This window comes from Myxocyprinus asiaticus, chromosome 11 (assembly GCF_019703515.2).
Source record: "Myxocyprinus asiaticus isolate MX2 ecotype Aquarium Trade chromosome 11, UBuf_Myxa_2, whole genome shotgun sequence".
NCBI classification, from domain to species: Eukaryota; Metazoa; Chordata; class Actinopteri; order Cypriniformes; family Catostomidae; genus Myxocyprinus; species Myxocyprinus asiaticus.
In genome coordinates this window covers 2,300,411-2,320,282 of record NC_059354.1, presented here as the reverse complement: position 1 = coordinate 2,320,282, position 19,872 = coordinate 2,300,411, and the positions used below count along the sequence as shown (strand labels likewise).

General features: G+C 42.8%; 2 protein-coding genes across 5 annotated transcripts in view; both read left to right on the top strand.

Moving 5' to 3' along the window:
- The window catches only part of LOC127448167 (ras-related protein Rap-2a), a 32,005-nt gene extending 22,730 nt beyond the window's left edge, over window positions 1–9,275 (top strand). Inside the window, exon 2 of the mRNA XM_051710503.1 lies at window positions 7,375–9,275. Coding sequence (XP_051566463.1) covers window positions 7,375–7,612 — 238 coding nt within the window. The 3' untranslated portion in view covers window positions 7,613–9,275. The remainder of the gene's footprint in view (window positions 1–7,374) is intronic.
- A 6,586-nt stretch (window positions 9,276–15,861) lies between these two features.
- Window positions 15,862–19,872, top strand: part of LOC127448153 (FERM, ARHGEF and pleckstrin domain-containing protein 1) — a 115,607-nt gene continuing 111,596 nt past the window's right edge. For 3 of the 4 annotated variants that reach the window (XM_051710478.1, XM_051710476.1, XM_051710479.1), the window contains exon 1: window positions 18,470–18,669. The gene's annotated coding sequence lies outside the window, so the exon portion shown is untranslated. Of the gene's footprint in view, window positions 16,069–18,469; window positions 18,670–19,872 lie in introns of those variants that run through there. The other variant, XM_051710477.1, reaches the window with a different exon arrangement.

Sequence of the window (19,872 nt, the reverse complement as noted above, 5' to 3'; positions counted from 1 at the left end):
GATGACATTGCACCCCAAATCATCACAGACTGTGGAAACTTAACAACTGGACTTCAAGCAACTTGGGCTATGAGCTTCTCCACCCTTCCTCCAGACTCTAGGACCTTGGTTTCCAAATGAAATACAAAACTTGCTCTCATCTGAAAAAGAGGACTTTGGAACACTGGGCAACAGTCCAGTTCTTCTTCTCCTTAGCCCAGGTAAGACGCCTCTGACGTTGTCTGTGGTTCAGGAGTGGCTTAACAAGAGGAATACGACAACTGTAGCCAAATTCCTTGACATGTCTGTGTGTGGTGGCTCTTGATGCCTTGACCCCAGCCTCAGTCCATTCCTTGTGAAGTTCACCCAAATTCTTGAATCGATTTTGCTTGACAATCCTCATAAGGCTGCGGTTCTCTCGGTTGGTTGTGCATCTTTTTCTTCCACACTTTTTCCTTCCACTCAACTTTCTGTTAACATGCTTGGATACAGCACTCTGTGCACAGCCAGCTTCTTTGGCAATGAATGTTTGTGGCTTACCCTCCTTGTGAAGGGTGTCATGGACAACTGTCAGATCAGCAGTCTTCCCCATGATTGTGTAGCCTAGTGAACCAAACTGAGAGACCATTTTGAAGGCTCAGGAAACCTTTGCAGGTGTTTTGAGTTGATTAGCTGATTGGCATGTCACCATATTCTAATTTTTTGAGATAGTGAATTGGTGGGTTTTTGTTAAATGTGAGCCAAAATCATCACAATTAAAAGAACCAAAGACTTAAACTACTTCAGTCTGTGTGCATTGAATTTATTTAATACACGAGTTTCACAATTTGAGTTGAATTACTGAAATAAATGAACTTTTCCACGACATTCTAATTTATTGAGATGCACCTGTACAAGGCCTAATGAGGGAATGGAAAACAGGTGAGAACAATAAGGAACAGATGGCAGTGATGAGGGCAGTGCATACTGGGTAACGTAGTCCGGGGGAAACACTTCAAAATTAGAGTCCTAGGAAACACGAAGGAGACAGACTGTGACATAAGCCCCCCTTTAAGGGGTGACTCCTGGCACCCCAAAGATGGCTGATGAGGGTAGGAAGATACAGGTGAGGAAGGGGACCCGGAAGATGACCAGGTGGCCAGGGAGGAGACCCCAGGGTAAGGATTGTGTTCAAAGGTATGGGGGGGGGGCCGTCTCAGGGTAGAGACTGGGTCAGGAGGTCTGGGAGGCGGCCTCAAGACAGGGACTGGGTCAGGAGGTCTGGGAGGCGGCCTCAGGGCTGGGATAGAGTCAGGAGGCCTGGGAGGTGGCCACAGGGCCAGGACTGGGTCAGGAGGCCTGGGAGGCAGCCACAGGGCCGGGACTGGGTCAGGCAGCCACTGAGCCGGGATTGAGTCAGGAGGCCTGGGAGGCGGCCACAGAGTGGGGACAGGGTCAGGAGGCCTGGGAGGTGGCCACAGAACCGGGCCTGGGAGGTGGCAACAGGGCTGGGACTGGATCAGGAGGCCTGGGAGGTGGCCACAGGGCGGGTACAGGGTCAGGAGGACTGGGAGATAGCCACAGAGTGCGGCCACAGAGCGGGGACAGGGGCAGGAGGCCTGGGAGATGGCCAAAGAGCTGGGACTGGGTCAGGAGGCCTGGGAGGTGGCCACAGAACCGGGACTGGGTCAGGAGGCCTGGGAGGTGGCCACAGGGCCGGGACTGGGTCAGGAGGCCTGGGAGGTGGCCACAGGGCCGGGACTGGGTCAGGAGGCCTGGGAGGTGGCCACAGAGTGCGGCCACAGAGCGTGGTCAGGGTCAGGAGGACTGGGAGGTGGCCACAGAGCTGGAACTGGGTCAGGAGGACTGGGAGGTGGCCACAGGGCAGGGACTGGGTCAGGTGGCTGAAACCGCTGGAGGAGAAGTCTCTGGGGGAGCGGGTGGAACCACTGAAGGAGGAGGCTTTGGGGGAGAGGGCGGAGCCGTGGAAGACTCTGAGGGCAGAGCCAGGAGTGGCTGGACGAAGGCAGGCGGAGCCAGGAGAGGCTGGACGAAGGCAGGCGGAGCCATGGAAAGCAGAGCCATGGAAGGCGGAGCTGTGGGAGTCTCTGAGGGCAGAGCCATGGAAGATTCTGAGGGCGGAGCCTGGAGAGGCTCGACGAAGGCAGGTGGAGCCAGGAGTGGCTCGACAAAGGCAGGCGGAGCCAGGAGTGGCTCGTCGAAGGCAGGCGGAGCCATGGAAAGCGGAGCATGGAGAGGCTCAAGGGGCGGAGCCATGGAAGGTGGAGCCAAGGGAGGCTCGAGGGGCAGAGCCATGGAAGGCAGAGCTGTGGGAGGCTCGAGGGGTGGAGCCATGGAAGGCGGTGCCATGGGAGGCTCGACGAGAGCTGGCAGCAACTGGGGAATGACCTCCGTGGTCTTGAGCACGAGCAGAGACCGGGGAACCACCTCCGTGGTTGTGAGCACAGGCAGCGACCGGGGAATGACCTCCATGGTCATGAGCACGGGCAGCGACTGGGGAACGACCTCCGTGGTCTTGAGCACGAGCAGAGACCGGGGAACCACCTCCGTGGTTGTGAGCACAGGCAGCGACCGGGGAATGACCTCCATGGTCATGAGCACGGGCAGCGACCGGGGAACGACCTCCGTGGCCGTGAGCATGGGCAGAGACTGGGGAGAAGGTGTCATCTTCCTTCTCCTCCTTTTCCAGACAGCTGGGAGCATAGTTACGGGAGCGGACGAGGCCACAGGCGTGGGCGCTGGCTCGTGGAAGGCTTGGAGCAAGGAGCCGTGGAAGGCTTGGAGCAAGGAGCTGTGGAAGCAGGTTTTGGCCCAGGGTTCCCACAATAATCCACTGTGAAAGGGGAACCGCAAAGTTCCTGAGCCTTCTCAACATATTCACCGAGCGTCCAGTGAGGATCAGCCAGAGGCATCAGTTCCTTCAGTGCACTGTTCAGACCGGTCCGGAAGAAAACCACCAGAGAGCAGTCTGGATAGTGCACTAAATTCGCTAGTTCTAAGAACTCACGGACGTGATCTTCAACTGGATGGTCCCCTTGCTTGAGAAGCAGAATTTGGACAGCCGCTAGATCCATGTTGGGTCAGTTCTTCTGTAATGAATGGTTGCTGAGATGAGACAGAAGATGTAGGATCTATTTGCAGGCTTTAATAAAAATGATGACAGTGAAACAACAAATGGGAACTCAAAACAACAACAAACAAGAACTGACAAAGAAGGAACTAAACTTGAGGGTATTTATACATACAAGGCCTAATGAGGGAATGGAAAACAGGTGAGAACAATAAGGAACAGATGGCAGTGATGAGGGCAGTGCATACTGGGCAACGTAGTCCGGGGGAAACACTTCAGAATAAGAGTTCTAGGAAACACGAGGGAAACAGTCTGTGAAATAGGCATTTCATTGCCTGGTGTGGAAAAAAAAAGAAGAAAAAAGCTTGCTTTGTTGGTATGAAAAATTTGGTTTGGTGTGAAAGAGCCTTAAAGGGTTAGTTCACCCAAAAAGGAAAATTCTCTCATCATTTACTCACCCTCATGCCATCCCAGATGTGTATAATGTTCTTTCTTCTACAAAACACAAATGAAGATTTTTAGAAGAGTATCTCAGCTCAGTAGGTCCATTCAATACAATGGTGATCAGATCTTTGACACTCCAAAAATCACAGATAGTCAGCATAAATGTCATCCATGCAACACCAGCGGTTAAATTAATGTCTTCTAATGTGAAAAGAATGCTTTTGTTGTGAAAAAGATCAATATTTAAGTCCTTTTTAACTCTAAATCATTGCTTACATTGGCATGTGAGACACATGAGAACTGATGCATGTGCAAGAGCAGCACTGTTTACAAGTGAGAAGGAGGAACACTGTACAGAAGCTTCGCTGGTTTTGGTTAGATCTGCATTTGTATCTTTTGTTTACTCTCAATGGGGCATTTGTGTGCTCATCCTGGATGTCTCAACCGAAAGGAGAACGTGAGATTATGTCCGTAACATGGCAACGCAAATACGTCACAAAAGAGACCGTGTGAACTCAGCATTCTCGCGATTACATCTGCTGACCAATTTATATTAAAAAAGTACTTAAATATTAATCTTTTTCACTCTAAAAGCAATCGTTTCTCTTTATAAGATATTAATTAACCGCTGGAGTCAAATGGATGATGTTTATGCTGGCTGTCTGTGATTTTTGGAGCTTCAAAAGTCTGATCACCATTCACTTGCATTTTAAGGACCTACTGAGCTAAGATATTTTTCTATTTTTCTTCAAATTGTTCTGGTGAAGAAAGAAAGTCATACACACCTGGGATATCATGAGGGTGAGCAAATAATGAGAGAATTTTCATTTTTGGGTGAACTATCCCTTTAACATAATACCTCAAATCAGGCAGCTTGTTGAGCAGTGGTGTGCCTTTAGTTTTCTAAGCAATCTGACTTAAAATGTTTTGAATGGCAGATGATAAAACAGGCAAAAATAAACTCCTTAGATTTACAGTGAAGGATATGATAGAGACGTGGTCCAGAAAGCAACCACCCAGAACACTCTTGCAACCACCTGCTTCTCTCTAGCATCATAACGGCATCATATCTCTTTTTCTTGTGAAAATGTAAAAATCTTTTTTTTTTTTTTTTTGACTTTGTGAATAAAGGGATGTTACACTATCATTCTGAAAGTACTTTAAACTGTGAAATCATTTGTGTTTTTTTTATAACAGGGTTTGTTTGTAAGGGTTACAGTAACTCCACCCTCCTCATCCCCCTCTAGCTTTTTATCACTGCTTAGTGGTTATGGGTGTGGGACATTCTTCTGTTTCCTTGAGGAATACTGAACAATTGTAATGCACTGGGAGAATTCAAATGATGAGAAAACACAAGGATGTTGTTTACTGAGGGGGGCCTGGGTAGCTCAACGAGTAAAGATGCTGATTACCACCCCTGGAGAATCCAGGGCGTGCTGAGTGACTCCAGCCAGGTCTCCTAAACAACCAAATTTGCCCAGTTGCTAGGGAGGGTAGAGTCACATGGGGTAACCTCCTCGTGGTCGCTATAATGTGGTTCTCGCTCTCGGTGGGGCGCATGGTGAGGTGTGCGTGGATGCCGCGGAGAATAGTGTGAAGCCACCATACACGCTATGTCTCCGCGGTAACTCGCTCAAAAAGCCATGTGATAAGATGCGCAGATTGACGGTCTCAGACGCGGAGGCAACTGAGATTCGTCCTCCGCCACCCAGATTGAGGCGAGTCACTATGCCACCACGAGGACTTAGAGCGCATTGGGAATTGGGCATTCCAAATTGGGGAGAAAAGGGGAGAAAAAGAAAAGGATGTTTTTTTCTGTATATCTGAGAGAATGTCATAAATAAATGCTGATGTATCCAAGGCCACATGGGTGAGGAAAAGTAATATTAATCAATAGTAGAGTGCAACAGTCTGGTTCTGGAAGTTAGAATCACATTCATATTTTTCAGACCTATACCATCAGCTCCGAGGTTGTTAATCGATGGTATATGCTTCTGTAGAAGCCTTCAGTTCACATTATTTCATCTTTAATTTTTAAAAATTGTGTTTATTAGCAGAATTATTGGGGAAGAACTACACTATCTTTGATACAGCAGAGAAACAATCCACCTATCAGAGAATCACGGTAAACAAAGCATGTCAAAAGAGCTTCTCTGAGACCGCCCACTCCCATGATGACACAATTGTGTTGGTCTACTTAGACTCTCAAACTACTTATATATTTGTATATATCTGAATATTTTGCAATAAAATAAAAATGTTAGTTCTATGCTTAAAATCAATAACGTTAAATTAATAGTTTTTTCCATATATATATATATATATATATGCATTATTTGCAATTAGGACTGGGTAAAAATATTGATCAACGATCTTGATATTGATTCTTAAATCTAAAACTCAAAGCTATTCTCAGTGCTTCATGGGATTGTAGTTAATTCCCTCATTACATTAAAGGGATAGAAAAATGTACTCACCCTCATGCCATTCCAGATGTGTATGACTTTCTTACTTCTGCAGGAAAAAAAATTAAGATTCCTAGAAGAAGATTTCAGCTCTGTAGGTCCACACAATGTAAGTGAATGGTGGCCAGAACCCTGAGGGTCCAAATATCACATAATGGCAGCATAAAAGTAATCCATAAGACTCCAGTAGTTAAATATATGTCTTCTGAAGAGATCCAATCAGTTTTGGGTGTAACTCCTTTTTCACTATAAATCTTGACAGCCGTCTCCTTGGCAATCGTGATCAGTCAAAGTCTTTCTAGCAAGTCAGTCCACTGTCGGCCATTTCCAGTCATGCCAGAGCAGCTCCTCTCTACTTGAATGGGGAAAAACCGAAATCTCAAAAAGGTTGGTCAAGATTACGATCAAAGAACATATTTTAAACCAGCAGTAAAATCTGACAAAACTGGTATCATAAATAGCGATTCTTTACCTCATATTACGCTAAAAACAAAATTTTACTGGCTTGTATGGCTGATGCGCATGCGCGTTGACAGGTGATGTCTGTATCTAAATGGTCCGTTGACCGTTAGGGGCTCAGAGCTGCTTGGTTGAGCGTTCCAATTTCTACCATTCACTTTAATAGAAGCGGCCCATCTCTGTTTCAAGCTCGATTACACTTCCTATAGTGCCATCTAGTGCTTTGCGCATGCATCAAACACTAAGAAGTGTAATCGAGCTTGAAATTACGATCGTGCCTAGAGACTGTAATGGCAAGATGTACAGTGAAAAAGCAGTTATAATTTGGTCTGTTCTCAACCAAAACTGATTGGATCGCTTCAGAAGACATTGATTAAACCACTGGAGACATTACTTTTATGATGCCTTTATGTGATATTCACACCTTCAGAGTTCTGGCCACCATTCACTTGTATTCTGCAGAAGAAAAAAAATCATACATTTTTAAATAATCTGGGATGGCATGAGGGTGAGTAAATGAATTTCATTTTGGGGTGAACTATCCCTTTCAGTCTTGTACCTTTGTCTTTTTGTCTGATTCTTTGCTTCAAATCAAAGTTTATAATGTTATGATTCACCTCGGAGCTGGTTGATTTGGTTCATGGTTTACAATTCTTTTATGAAGGATTTTATGAAAAGCCTAAGGAAAATATGAATGGGGAAAATACTTACAGAACCAAGACCTAACAAGACAGAACCTAAAACATTGTCTGACATCCATGATCCAATCAAATCCTGATGGATAAAATCAAGCCCTGCCCTACATCATTTACCACTTTCAATATTCTATTTCACTCGAAAATATTTCACATAATGGAAGTTAAATGCATTGCAATTGTTATTTAATCAGTCTATATTTACATATATACAGGTTTTACATGTTTGAGGGTTCTATGACAAACTGTGTGTGTTTTCCAGATATGAGAAGGTTCCTGTGATCCTGGTGGGGAATAAGGTGGATCTGGAGAGTGAGCGGGAGGTGTCTGTGCGGGAGGGACAGGCACTGGCTGAGGAGTGGGGCTGTCCGTTCATCGAGACCTCCGCCAAGAGCAAGACAATGGTGGACGAACTCTTTGCTGAGATTGTACGGCAGATGGACTATGCGGCACAGCCTGATAAAGATGATCCATGCTGCTCCTCCTGCAATATACAATAACTCACATTTCAATAACTTTCATAGACCTTCTTGTGTCTGTGGTTTTCCATCATTCTACGGACTGACAACAGCTTTTGTCACTTCAGATTTGGGCTGACTCAACCACAGGAAGAGCACTTGCCTTAGGTCTCACATTTCCCATTTGAGCAGGATCCTACAGTGGAGATGTATGGACTTATATGTTTTGGGTTTTTAGGTCTTGATGATTTTATCTGAATTTGTCACCAGGTGAGAGACCGAGAGAAGAAAAGGGTTCTTAGCCATATTAAATTATTTTTTCAATATTCAAATACTTTCTCCTATCCCACCTTTCTGTGGACAATTACAAGTAAGCCGTTTGTAGGTTTATTCCCCTAAAATGTGTAAACATTGTGGCACTATCAAAACATTGACACCGCCAACATCGACTCAAGCAATGGTGTAAGTTTGGGGCGGGACTATCTTTTTCTTTGACCAATGGCAGATGGGGGTAGTGTTCGGTAAAGTTGATTGAAAACAGTCATTGTTTTTGGTGACTAGTGGCTAAGAAATTATACACCTCACCTATAATGATCAGATTTTAATGATCAATTCATTAAAGAACCCTCAAACTCATGTTTCTCTAGTGGGCTGCCTAGCTAAACACCATTTTAAAACTTCATAGACATGTTGCTGACACAAACGCAACTCCAAAAAGCAGGCAGAATAATTACTTAATGTTGCGTTCCTTTCTTCTAAGGCAGCATGCATAAGGCTGTTCCAGAATGCACGACGATTAATTAAATAGTGCTGCATTTTATTTTCTTAAATGTTGAATGTTTATCATTAATTGCGTACATCTCCCTGGGTGCCGCCATGTTCGCGTCTTTGCCATTGCACTTTTCCAAATGGAAAGTTAAAAATTCAGACTTTCTCAGTTGAATGCAGCATAAGGCTCTTCAGACTGAATGTGTTCTTGGGCTAAAAAAGCTAGATGGAGAGTAACAAATTCAACAATGCATTTTTAAGTTAACTTGACATGGCGTCTGAAAAAACAAAGGACTTGAAACCAGGTGTGAACAACCCCCTAAGTCCCTATCACTAAATGGACAGGTCATGGGGTGAAAGAATTTTGTACCTGCACACCACTCCACACTAAGCTTTTGTTTGAAAAACATTAATTTAGCTATGTTTACACCTTTAATCCATAGTAGAAGGGTGTTCTTCTCCATCGAAAATGGAGCATTTCGAAAACGCTCTCCATTACTGCATACTTTGGAAAACAATGACGTTAGGAAACTTTCTCTCTCGCTCTCTTTATCACTCATTTCTCATACGTCTCTTCAGCATCTCAGCCCCCTTTCTACACTCATTATTTTCAATATTCTGCCATGATTGTATGGGTCATTGATGCTGATGATTATTGGTGGACTTTAAATACATTTGGAAAGAGGTTGCCAGTTTTTCTTGGTACCCTCATCCTGACTGAGATTGAGTTTAGACCTCAGCGATGAACAGAGAGATTACGGAGAATGATGATATGCATATGAATGGATGTATGTCTATTTGAGTGTGTGTTTGATAGAGAGCTCTGAGTTATTATTGATTTTATCATTTTTATGTGGACGTTTGCTCAACTCTCGTGAATGACTGAACGGTGACACTCTTTTGTCTGGCACCTAAATAAAGTGTATCCAACACTCTCATGCACTCTGAATTGCATTTCCTGTTGTTTTTTTTGCTTTTTGTTTTTATTTGGGGGGGGGGGGGGTTTGCTACTATCCCACACAATTTATAAGCCAGAAATCATAATATTTGACCAGAACATTCAGTGTGTGTGTGTGTGTGTGTGTGTGTTTGTGTGTGTGTGTGTTACAGTGAGAGAGAAAATCTGGATGTGTAATAAAGTGCATTTTGAATGTCTGCACGAACTTAACAGGATCTGTTTTTATCAGCCAGGTTTTGTTTTTATTTAATGACTGTTGAACTATTTGGTTGTGGTAAATACATGTTAGTTACATACTATTTAGCACATGCTTTCCATCTACACTGATTTATGGAGCATTCACACCAACAGCAGTTAAATTGCTGGGGATCGCCAAGTCGCTGTACTAGCAGGCGTTTCTACTCGACTGCTGTTTGAACCTGAATCAGGGGGCGGATCACGTGAACTTCACTGCGCTCACTGCACATTTGCAAACTCTGTTCAACTCCGTTGCATTGTCAGCAGTCTCTGTTGACACATATCTCCAGCTCTCATTAAACTATTGAGTTTCAGTCACCTGATCGCTACGAATGTCAGTGTCAATGCTGCTTTACAGTAGTGGAGACCAGGGCTAGTTGGCACACTTTTCATTATTTGCTGAATATCTCTGGTGGAATAAAAGTTAAGTGCCCCAACCAGTGCAGATGAAATCTGAATTTCGTAGGTTAAAAACAAAAAACAAAAAACATTCAGTGTCACCAAATATTTATTGACTTTTGTAAATTATTGATTAAAGTTATGTATGTATTTGTGCCATACAACCATCCTTGTATATTGTGGTTTAATGTATGTAATTAATGTTATTACTATGATTAGCTTATAAATGATTAATGGTTTGGAATTAATATGAACAATTTTTACTTAAAGTTAAGACACATAATACAAAATAATAAAAAAAGGTTTATTTCCAAGAAGAAATCTAGACACCACTCGCTAAAACATGCGTTGTAAAGTGCTGATGTGACAACAGCGTATCATACTAGCTTTGTGTGTGTGTGTGTGTGTGTGTGTACGGCATGTTGTTGCACATATTATTTTTTTGGTGGGGAAAAACAGAATAGCTATATATTCTGCAGTAGCTACACTAGTATTCCAATCTGAACATAACCACTGTTATCATAATGAAACTGTCACTGAGATTGTCAGCAAGAGTGTCAGCAGAGGTTATTTGTGTTTGTGTGTGAAAATCTGTGAACATCTTTTTTAAAGGGTAAAAGTTTTCCACCTAACCTGAGCTTTCTGCCCATTCGCTGGACAAAGAAATGCAGGGGAAAAACAGGCATGAGAGGACATGGGAAATCGACAGAGGATATAAAAGCAGTGAGGGGAAGATTTAGACATTTCATATGAGGACACCAGCATGAGTCTTATTGCTGGGTGTCATGGCAACACACGTTGCCAATTTCACACTCTAATTTGCAGTGATTTGATTGGCCAGAAATAGTTATAGTCGGGGAAGATATGGCCACACACCAACTATTAAGATGCTCACACACTCGCGCGCATCCGCATGTACCCCCACACTTGACTGCATGTCATTTAGCAGATGCTGTCTATTCAAAGTGATTTACAGCACACATATTTCAGGAACAATATGCCTCTGGAGCAACTTGGATTGAGCAACCTGCCTTGCTTATAAGTGTCATACATACACAGTATAACTGTTCACAGATTTCTGGCATTTCTCACTTTGTTAATTTATTTTTTATCTGGTTTAAAGGTCCTGGCATGTGTTCAAATGCCATGATTTTTTAAGAATAAAATGAAGGGCCATTCACTCTGCCACTGATCAATTCTCTACATACTCCTGTTTAGTTAATAAAGTGTTAAAGGGGTCATGACAAACTATTTTTTTTAATAATTGTATTATCTTCCATGAGGTCCACTTATAATGTTAGAAAAGTTTTTATTGCACCAAAACAGCCATAATTTAGTAATGTATAATAATTTTCCACACTGTCTCTGGCCCTCTGTCTGAAACGCTTGGTTTTAAGCTCTCTGGTCCTTTAAGACTCCATTGTAAACACTCTCTGTTCTGATTTGCTAACATCATGCAGCCCCTCCAATTCAGCCATATTTGAAACTCAGTCGGAAGAAAATGAACAACAAGCTCCACAATATTATAAAACTACATTTCAGGGTTTACACATAGCGTACAACTAATACACTGCATCAGAATGGATTAAGCACAGTGGCACCTAAACTATAAATCAGTCATGATATTTGAAATATTTGTGAATGAAACTGTTTGTTTTGCCAATAGCGTTTTTAACTGCCCCGTCTTTAATAATGCTCATACATAATTTGGTCCTTGTGACATCACAAATTCCAAAAGGCCCGTTTCCCCAGCCTGGTTTAAATAAATGCTATTTTTCTATTTAGGAGGAAGTTTTCAGTTCTGAAACTTAGAGTATGTTTTTATTGTACAAAGACCTCTTATATGTCAAAAGATCAAGGAAAATTTGATTTCTCATGTCGTGACCCCTTTAAGCGATAATGTACAGTCAGCCAGTCATTATTGGTTTACTGTTCCTAAGGGGATGGATTTAGTGGTAGGCTTTATGTTAGGGTTAGGTTTAGGGGTATGCAGGGGCACTTTAAGGTACCCCTGTGGTACATTGAACAAGCACTACACAGACGCCTTAAATGGTTGTGCACTGTCACCATGTCAACAACTGTGTCTCCCTCTGAAAGCATTTAAACACGCTCCTCCCTTGAACATGGATAGGGGAAAATGGGCCCCATGGGAGTTGTAGGCCCATGGGCCTCAGCCCGTATAAGCCCGTGCCTGGGGGTAGGGATAGGTGTAGCATTTGTAAACGTTACAGGCAACTCTCGCGGGACTTTGGTTAACGTTGTATGTCCGGAACCTATTCTTAGTACTTACCTGCATATCTAAAGAATGTACTGTTTTGCCTGCTAAAAAGTGCATCCCTCATCAAATGCAGTAAGCGTAAGGTTCGATATTCCTTGAATATTCAGTTTCTTCTACCCGTGCTCTCTACATGCGACAATCTAACAAAGATATCATTAGCACAATTAAGTTAAAAAGTATATAACTATATTATAAGGTATAAACCATTATAGGCTACTCAAAAGAGTCAATGCTTGATGTATCTGCAGAATGTTGCCTGAAAATACTCCTATGCGCTTTCATAGCTGTACGTACGTAAGGGAACACCTGAAACCTCCACCCACAGTGCTAAAACATAGAAAAATAAAACACAGTAAAAAAAATATTTTTTTTATATGTCACGATACTTCCTTTTTGGTACTTGCTAATACAGAGTCCGATGCCATTTATTTTATTATTTTTCTGAATTCCATATCAACAGTTTATTTCAATTTTATCATCAAAATAGTATTTAAATTAATTAATTAAAACTTTAATCAAATGAAAATATAATAATTAATTTTCAACATAATATTGTATTATTTTTAGCAGATGAAGTGCTTTAATACAGAACCTCACAGAGCATCACATATGAGAGATATTGCTTAAATAATTAACAATTACTATTAACTTATTATTAGTAGTAGTGGTATTACAGTGAATATCACATAAATATACAGTAGTGATCTATTTTTGGAGTATTTCTGTGTTGTTTTGATGGTACTTCTGGAAAGGCAGGTTGCTGCGTGACGCAAATGATTAAACTGCAAAAGGCTGCTATTTAATTAAATAAATATGTAGTCTGTAAGTACCTTGCACTACAAAGTTAATTAGCGCTCTGCTTACTGTCATCTGAAACAAGCAGAGAGCGGGATGCTCATGATGATTTTTTCCATGTAGTTTGAGTCAAGGAGCTCAAAAGAGTTTGAGTAGCAGATGTCGGCACAACACCTGTCCTGTTCAACACATTCACAAGCACTCACATTTGAAGCACGCAGTACATGCAAACTAAATATTTATCTCAATTAATCGCAGCCTTTGCTGTTTAATAATCACACTAGGACATAAAGTGGTTTTAATTTATGTGCTGTATGTTTACAGAATGACATACGTATGTCAGATGGTATCGTTTTTAGTATCTCAGCATTTTTACCAGCACTAGTATAAGTACATGAACACTGTATTTTTACATTCTGAAGGTTGTAGTAGGCTGCCAGAACATAGACTAACTACAGTCATATTTTTCCAGTATGTCCAATCATATTTGTCATGAATCCCGCCTTTGTTGTTCCTCTTGCTCACCACCAGAGGGCTCCATCACCTGGGGATTGACTTTAACTCTCTGGACTCGATTTCCCATAATCCCCGTACCTGTCAATGAATACCTGTTCACCTGTTTCCAATCCTACAGCTCCGCCTGCCACGGCTCCACCTTCTACGGCTTCGCCCCTCGAGCCTGCCATGGCTCCGCCTTCTACGGCTCCACTCCTTGAGCCTCCCACGGCTCCACCTACCACGGCTTCACCCTTCGAGTCTGCCATGGCTCCGCCTTCTACAACTTTGCCCCTCAAACCTGCCACGGCTCAGCCTTCCATGGCTTCACCTCTCGAGCCTCCTACAGCTCCGCCTACCACGGCTCCGCCCTCAGAGTCTTCCATGGCTCCAGTCTTCAATCTGGGGTCACCACCCAGGCCTCCTGACCCTGTTTCAGCTTTGTGATCGTCAACCAGGTCTTCTGATCCAGTCCCTACACTGAGATGGCCTCCTGGGTCTCCTGGCCAACCGCCTGATCCACTCTGGTCTTCTGGGTCTCCTGGTCATCCACCTGATCTGCTCTGGTCTTCTGGGTCTCCTGGCCATCTGCCTGATCTGCTCTGGTCCCCTTGGTCTCATGATCGTCCGCCTGATCTGCTCTGGTCCCCTTGGTCTCATGGCCATCCGCCTGATCCTCTCTGGTCATCTGGGTCTCCTGGTCGTCCACCTGATCTGCTCTAGTCTTCTGGGTCTCCTACCATCTGCCTGATCTGCTCTGGTCTCCTGGGACTCCTGGCCGTCCGCCTGACCTGCTCTGGTATCCCTGGTCTCATGGCCGTCCACCTGGTCTGCTCTGGCTCCCTTGGTCTCCTGGCCATCCACCTGACGTGCTCTGGTATCCCTGGTCTTATGGCCGTCTGCCTGGTCTGCTCTGGCTCCCTCGGTCTCCTGGTCATCTGCCTGATCTGCTCTGGTTTCCTTGGTTCCCTGGTCGTCTACCTGATCTGCCCTGGTTTCTTTGGTCCCCGGCGTCGCCTGCCTCCTTGCTTCAGGAGCCACTCGTGGAGGGGGGGGTCTCTGTCATGAATCCCGCCTTTTTTGTTCCTCCCGCTCACCACCAGAGGGCTCCATCACCTGGGGATTGACTTTAACTCTCTGGACTCCATTTCCCATAATCCCTGTACCTGTCAATGTTTACCTTTTCACCTGTTTCCAGTCCACTCAGCTATTTAAGACTCACACTCACTCTCTCTCATTGCAAAGTCTTGTTTTGCCCATTTCTGAGCATTCCCTGAGTTTATTGCATTTCCTGTGTTTGATCCTGGACTGTTTACCCTGTTTTGACCCATTGCTGCCTGCCTACTATTACTGCCTTGATTTCCTGGATATAACTTGTGATTGTCTGCCACCTGCCCTGACCTCTTGCCTGTTTATTGACCACCCCTCTGGATGACCTTGGATATTACTGTTGCTGGTGATTGAACCCATGCCTGTCTGTATTACTATGTTTATTATTATTAAAGCTGCACATGGATCTCAACTCCGTTGACTCATCATTACAATATGTATACAATAGCCTATTAAATTATTTTAGAAAAAAAAATAAAAATCACTAAATCCACCAAAACTATATTTTTACATTCCAATGGTTGTAGTTGGCTCCTAGTGGGATGCATGACAGGTCATATTTTTCCAATATGTCCAAGTAGGCCTATATGTAAACAGTATTAAAATATTTCACTAGAATGTTATGTTTACATGGCAAAAGTTGTAGTAGGTTCCTAGTGGATATAGACTGACTTACACATGTTATTTCCCCAATATGTCAAATTATGGTATGTATACAAAATTCAATCATTTTTAGAAAAATCACTCAGCTTCCCCAATATGTTATATGTTATGTAGTAGAAGGTTCCCAGTGGATAGACTGATTTACATGTGCTATTTTCCCAATATTTCTAATGAAGCGTAGCCTACTGTATACACTACACAGTATTCACTTATATTAGACAAAACATCACTAAAATTCACCAATATGTTTTTTACATCCCAAAGGTTGTAGTAGGTTCCTAGTGAGATGCATGACTTACTACAGGTGTTCTTCCAATTATACATATATTGTTTTCAATTATTTTAGAAATAAAAATCCCTTAAATTCCCCAAAAGGGTATTTTTACACTCTAAGGGTTGCAGTTGGCCGAATGGGACGTATGACTTACCACAGGTTTTATTTTTCCCCAATATGTCTAATTATATGTAGGCTATACAGTACTCAATAAATGTAGAAATAAATCGTTAGCTGCTTTATGATGCTTTACTCTGCAGATGGCAGCAAATGAACACATACAGCCCCTTATCCTATATTCCCGTTAGATGCAGCGTCGAGTCTGGTGGTTGGAGGATCGATCTCCTCCGTCAGTGTAATCCAGTCTCTCCAGCCGGCCGACATGGCGTCTGCGAGGACGTTTATATGCTCCAGAACAACCTGCATCTGAAGCGGCTCTCAGCGCTCATCACAATATCACCATTTCTATCAGTTGCTTTCGGGCAAGCGCACGTAGTGGATAACGTGGATTTATAGCTAGGGTAAGTGCGTGGATATTTCTTCTCTCAATCACAGTGCTCTATGCTTGGAAGAGATTAAGTGGTAAATCTAGCCACAGATTTGAGCCTGAGAACTGCCGTGACACTGCTGAAGCTTCGCCGTACCGTTTTATTTCCATTTAGCACTGACACGGGGCTCTTCTCAGTCATATAATAACCGACGTGACTCTTGTGAAAACGCAACGTGAGAAAGACAGATTTGGGATTATATATTATTTTCCTGAAGACCTTGACATTAGACGGTCTGTTGACCTGTTCTGCGCTTTGTTCAGCTCACACCATATCTACACTGTACGCGTGTTGCGACTTAAACTAGATCGCTCCCCATTGTTATCAACGGAGCTCTATGCTGTACACTACACGCGCCCTTTGCGACGCGACGCGCTTTAGGTGACGGCCGCCACTTTTTTACTAAAGGCGCTTTATTTTAAAGGTAAAATAAGTGTATTGTCAAATATGATGATGATCAGATGTGTGAATTTTATTTCTATATATTGAAATAACTTATATTGCCGTTAAATCAAAGATATTTGGTGATCTTTTGTTTCTGTTTACTCAGTTGTTGTAGCAATAATATTAACAGTGCAAACGTGAAACATAACATTTATGAAACAGTGGGTGAGATTTATTTTGATCTTATTTTATTTTCATTTTACTGTCGCTAGTCTCGAGCTCACAGCTGATTGGTCCGTGTTCAGCGAAGAACGCTCTGAGGTGACGTGCACTGATCTGCTCTAGTCTTCTGGGTCTCCTACCATCTGCCTGATCTGCTCTGGTCTCCTGGGACTCCTGGCCGTCCGCCTGACCTGCTCTGGTATCCCTGGTCTCATGGCCGTCCACCTGGTCTGCTCTGGCTCCCTTGGTCTCCTGGCCATCCACCTGACGTGCTCTGGTATCCCTGGTCTTATGGCCGTCTGCCTGGTCTGCTCTGGCTCCCTCGGTCTCCTGGTCATCTGCCTGATCTGCTCTGGTTTCCTTGGTTCCCTGGTCGTCTACCTGATCTGCCCTGGTTTCTTTGGTCCCCGGCGTCGCCTGCCTCCTTGCTTCAGGAGCCACTCGTGGAGGGGGGGGTCTCTGTCATGAATCCCGCCTTTTTTGTTCCTCCCGCTCACCACCAGAGGGCTCCATCACCTGGGGATTGACTTTAACTCTCTGGACTCCATTTCCCATAATCCCTGTACCTGTCAATGTTTACCTTTTCACCTGTTTCCAGTCCACTCAGCTATTTAAGACTCACACTCACTCTCTCTCATTGCAAAGTCTTGTTTTGCCCATTTCTGAGCATTCCCTGAGTTTATTGCATTTCCTGTGTTTGATCCTGGACTGTTTACCCTGTTTTGACCCATTGCTGCCTGCCTACTATTACTGCCTTGATTTCCTGGATATAACTTGTGATTGTCTGCCACCTGCCCTGACCTCTTGCCTGTTTATTGACCACCCCTCTGGATGACCTTGGATATTACTGTTGCTGGTGATTGAACCCATGCCTGTCTGTATTACTATGTTTATTATTATTAAAGCTGCACATGGATCTCAACTCCGTTGACTCATCATTACAATATGTATACAATAGCCTATTAAATTATTTTAGAAAAAAAAATAAAAATCACTAAATCCACCAAAACTATATTTTTACATTCCAATGGTTGTAGTTGGCTCCTAGTGGGATGCATGACAGGTCATATTTTTCCAATATGTCCAAGTAGGCCTATATGTAAACAGTATTAAAATATTTCACTAGAATGTTATGTTTACATGGCAAAAGTTGTAGTAGGTTCCTAGTGGATATAGACTGACTTACACATGTTATTTCCCCAATATGTCAAATTATGGTATGTATACAAAATTCAATCATTTTTAGAAAAATCACTCAGCTTCCCCAATATGTTATATGTTATGTAGTAGAAGGTTCCCAGTGGATAGACTGATTTACATGTGCTATTTTCCCAATATTTCTAATGAAGCGTAGCCTACTGTATACACTACACAGTATTCACTTATATTAGACAAAACATCACTAAAATTCACCAATATGTTTTTTACATCCCAAAGGTTGTAGTAGGTTCCTAGTGAGATGCATGACTTACTACAGGTGTTCTTCCAATTATACATATATTGTTTTCAATTATTTTAGAAATAAAAATCCCTTAAATTCCCCAAAAGGGTATTTTTACACTCTAAGGGTTGCAGTTGGCCGAATGGGACGTATGACTTACCACAGGTTTTATTTTTCCCCAATATGTCTAATTATATGTAGGCTATACAGTACTCAATAAATGTAGAAATAAATCGTTAGCTGCTTTATGATGCTTTACTCTGCAGATGGCAGCAAATGAACACATACAGCCCCTTATCCTATATTCCCGTTAGATGCAGCGTCGAGTCTGGTGGTTGGAGGATCGATCTCCTCCGTCAGTGTAATCCAGTCTCTCCAGCCGGCCGACATGGCGTCTGCGAGGACGTTTATATGCTCCAGAACAACCTGCATCTGAAGCGGCTCTCAGCGCTCATCACAATATCACCATTTCTATCAGTTGCTTTCGGGCAAGCGCACGTAGTGGATAACGTGGATTTATAGCTAGGGTAAGTGCGTGGATATTTCTTCTCTCAATCACAGTGCTCTATGCTTGGAAGAGATTAAGTGGTAAATCTAGCCACAGATTTGAGCCTGAGAACTGCCGTGACACTGCTGAAGCTTCGCCGTACCGTTTTATTTCCATTTAGCACTGACACGGGGCTCTTCTCAGTCATATAATAACCGACGTGACTCTTGTGAAAACGCAACGTGAGAAAGACAGATTTGGGATTATATATTATTTTCCTGAAGACCTTGACATTAGACGGTCTGTTGACCTGTTCTGCGCTTTGTTCAGCTCACACCATATCTACACTGTACGCGTGTTGCGACTTAAACTAGATCGCTCCCCATTGTTATCAACGGAGCTCTATGCTGTACACTACACGCGCCCTTTGCGACGCGACGCGCTTTAGGTGACGGCCGCCACTTTTTTACTAAAGGCGCTTTATTTTAAAGGTAAAATAAGTGTATTGTCAAATATGATGATGATCAGATGTGTGAATTTTATTTCTATATATTGAAATAACTTATATTGCCGTTAAATCAAAGATATTTGGTGATCTTTTGTTTCTGTTTACTCAGTTGTTGTAGCAATAATATTAACAGTGCAAACGTGAAACATAACATTTATGAAACAGTGGGTGAGATTTATTTTGATCTTATTTTATTTTCATTTTACTGTCGCTAGTCTCGAGCTCACAGCTGATTGGTCCGTGTTCAGCGAAGAACGCTCTGAGGTGACGTGCAGCTTCAACGCGACGCGACGTCGATCAGTGCCAGTGTGAATACAATGTAGAGAAGCGCTGCGCAGGAACACAAAGGAACCGTCCTGAAATCTTTTACATTTCATTCAGTTTGTCTGACAGAGGTATTAAAGATAGATATAGGGTTCAACTTTATATTAATATAGTGTACATATCAGGACAATAGTTATAGAGCACAATTTGTCTACTTATGCAAATCATTTTGAGACAGCAATTTCTTTTTTGAGTAACAGATTAAGAGAATGCTTATTCAAAATAACCACTTCAGAAAAGGATGCACCATTTTCATTTTCTTTCCATTTCAAACACATTTTCCATTTAATAACATCTATAAACAAATGAATCTCCATTATGATTGGATCAGTCAGTGTGAGCCCACTTTGAACATTCTTCATAACAAATCTGTTCCACCCACTTAAGAAAAACAATGTGTTTAATAGGGAC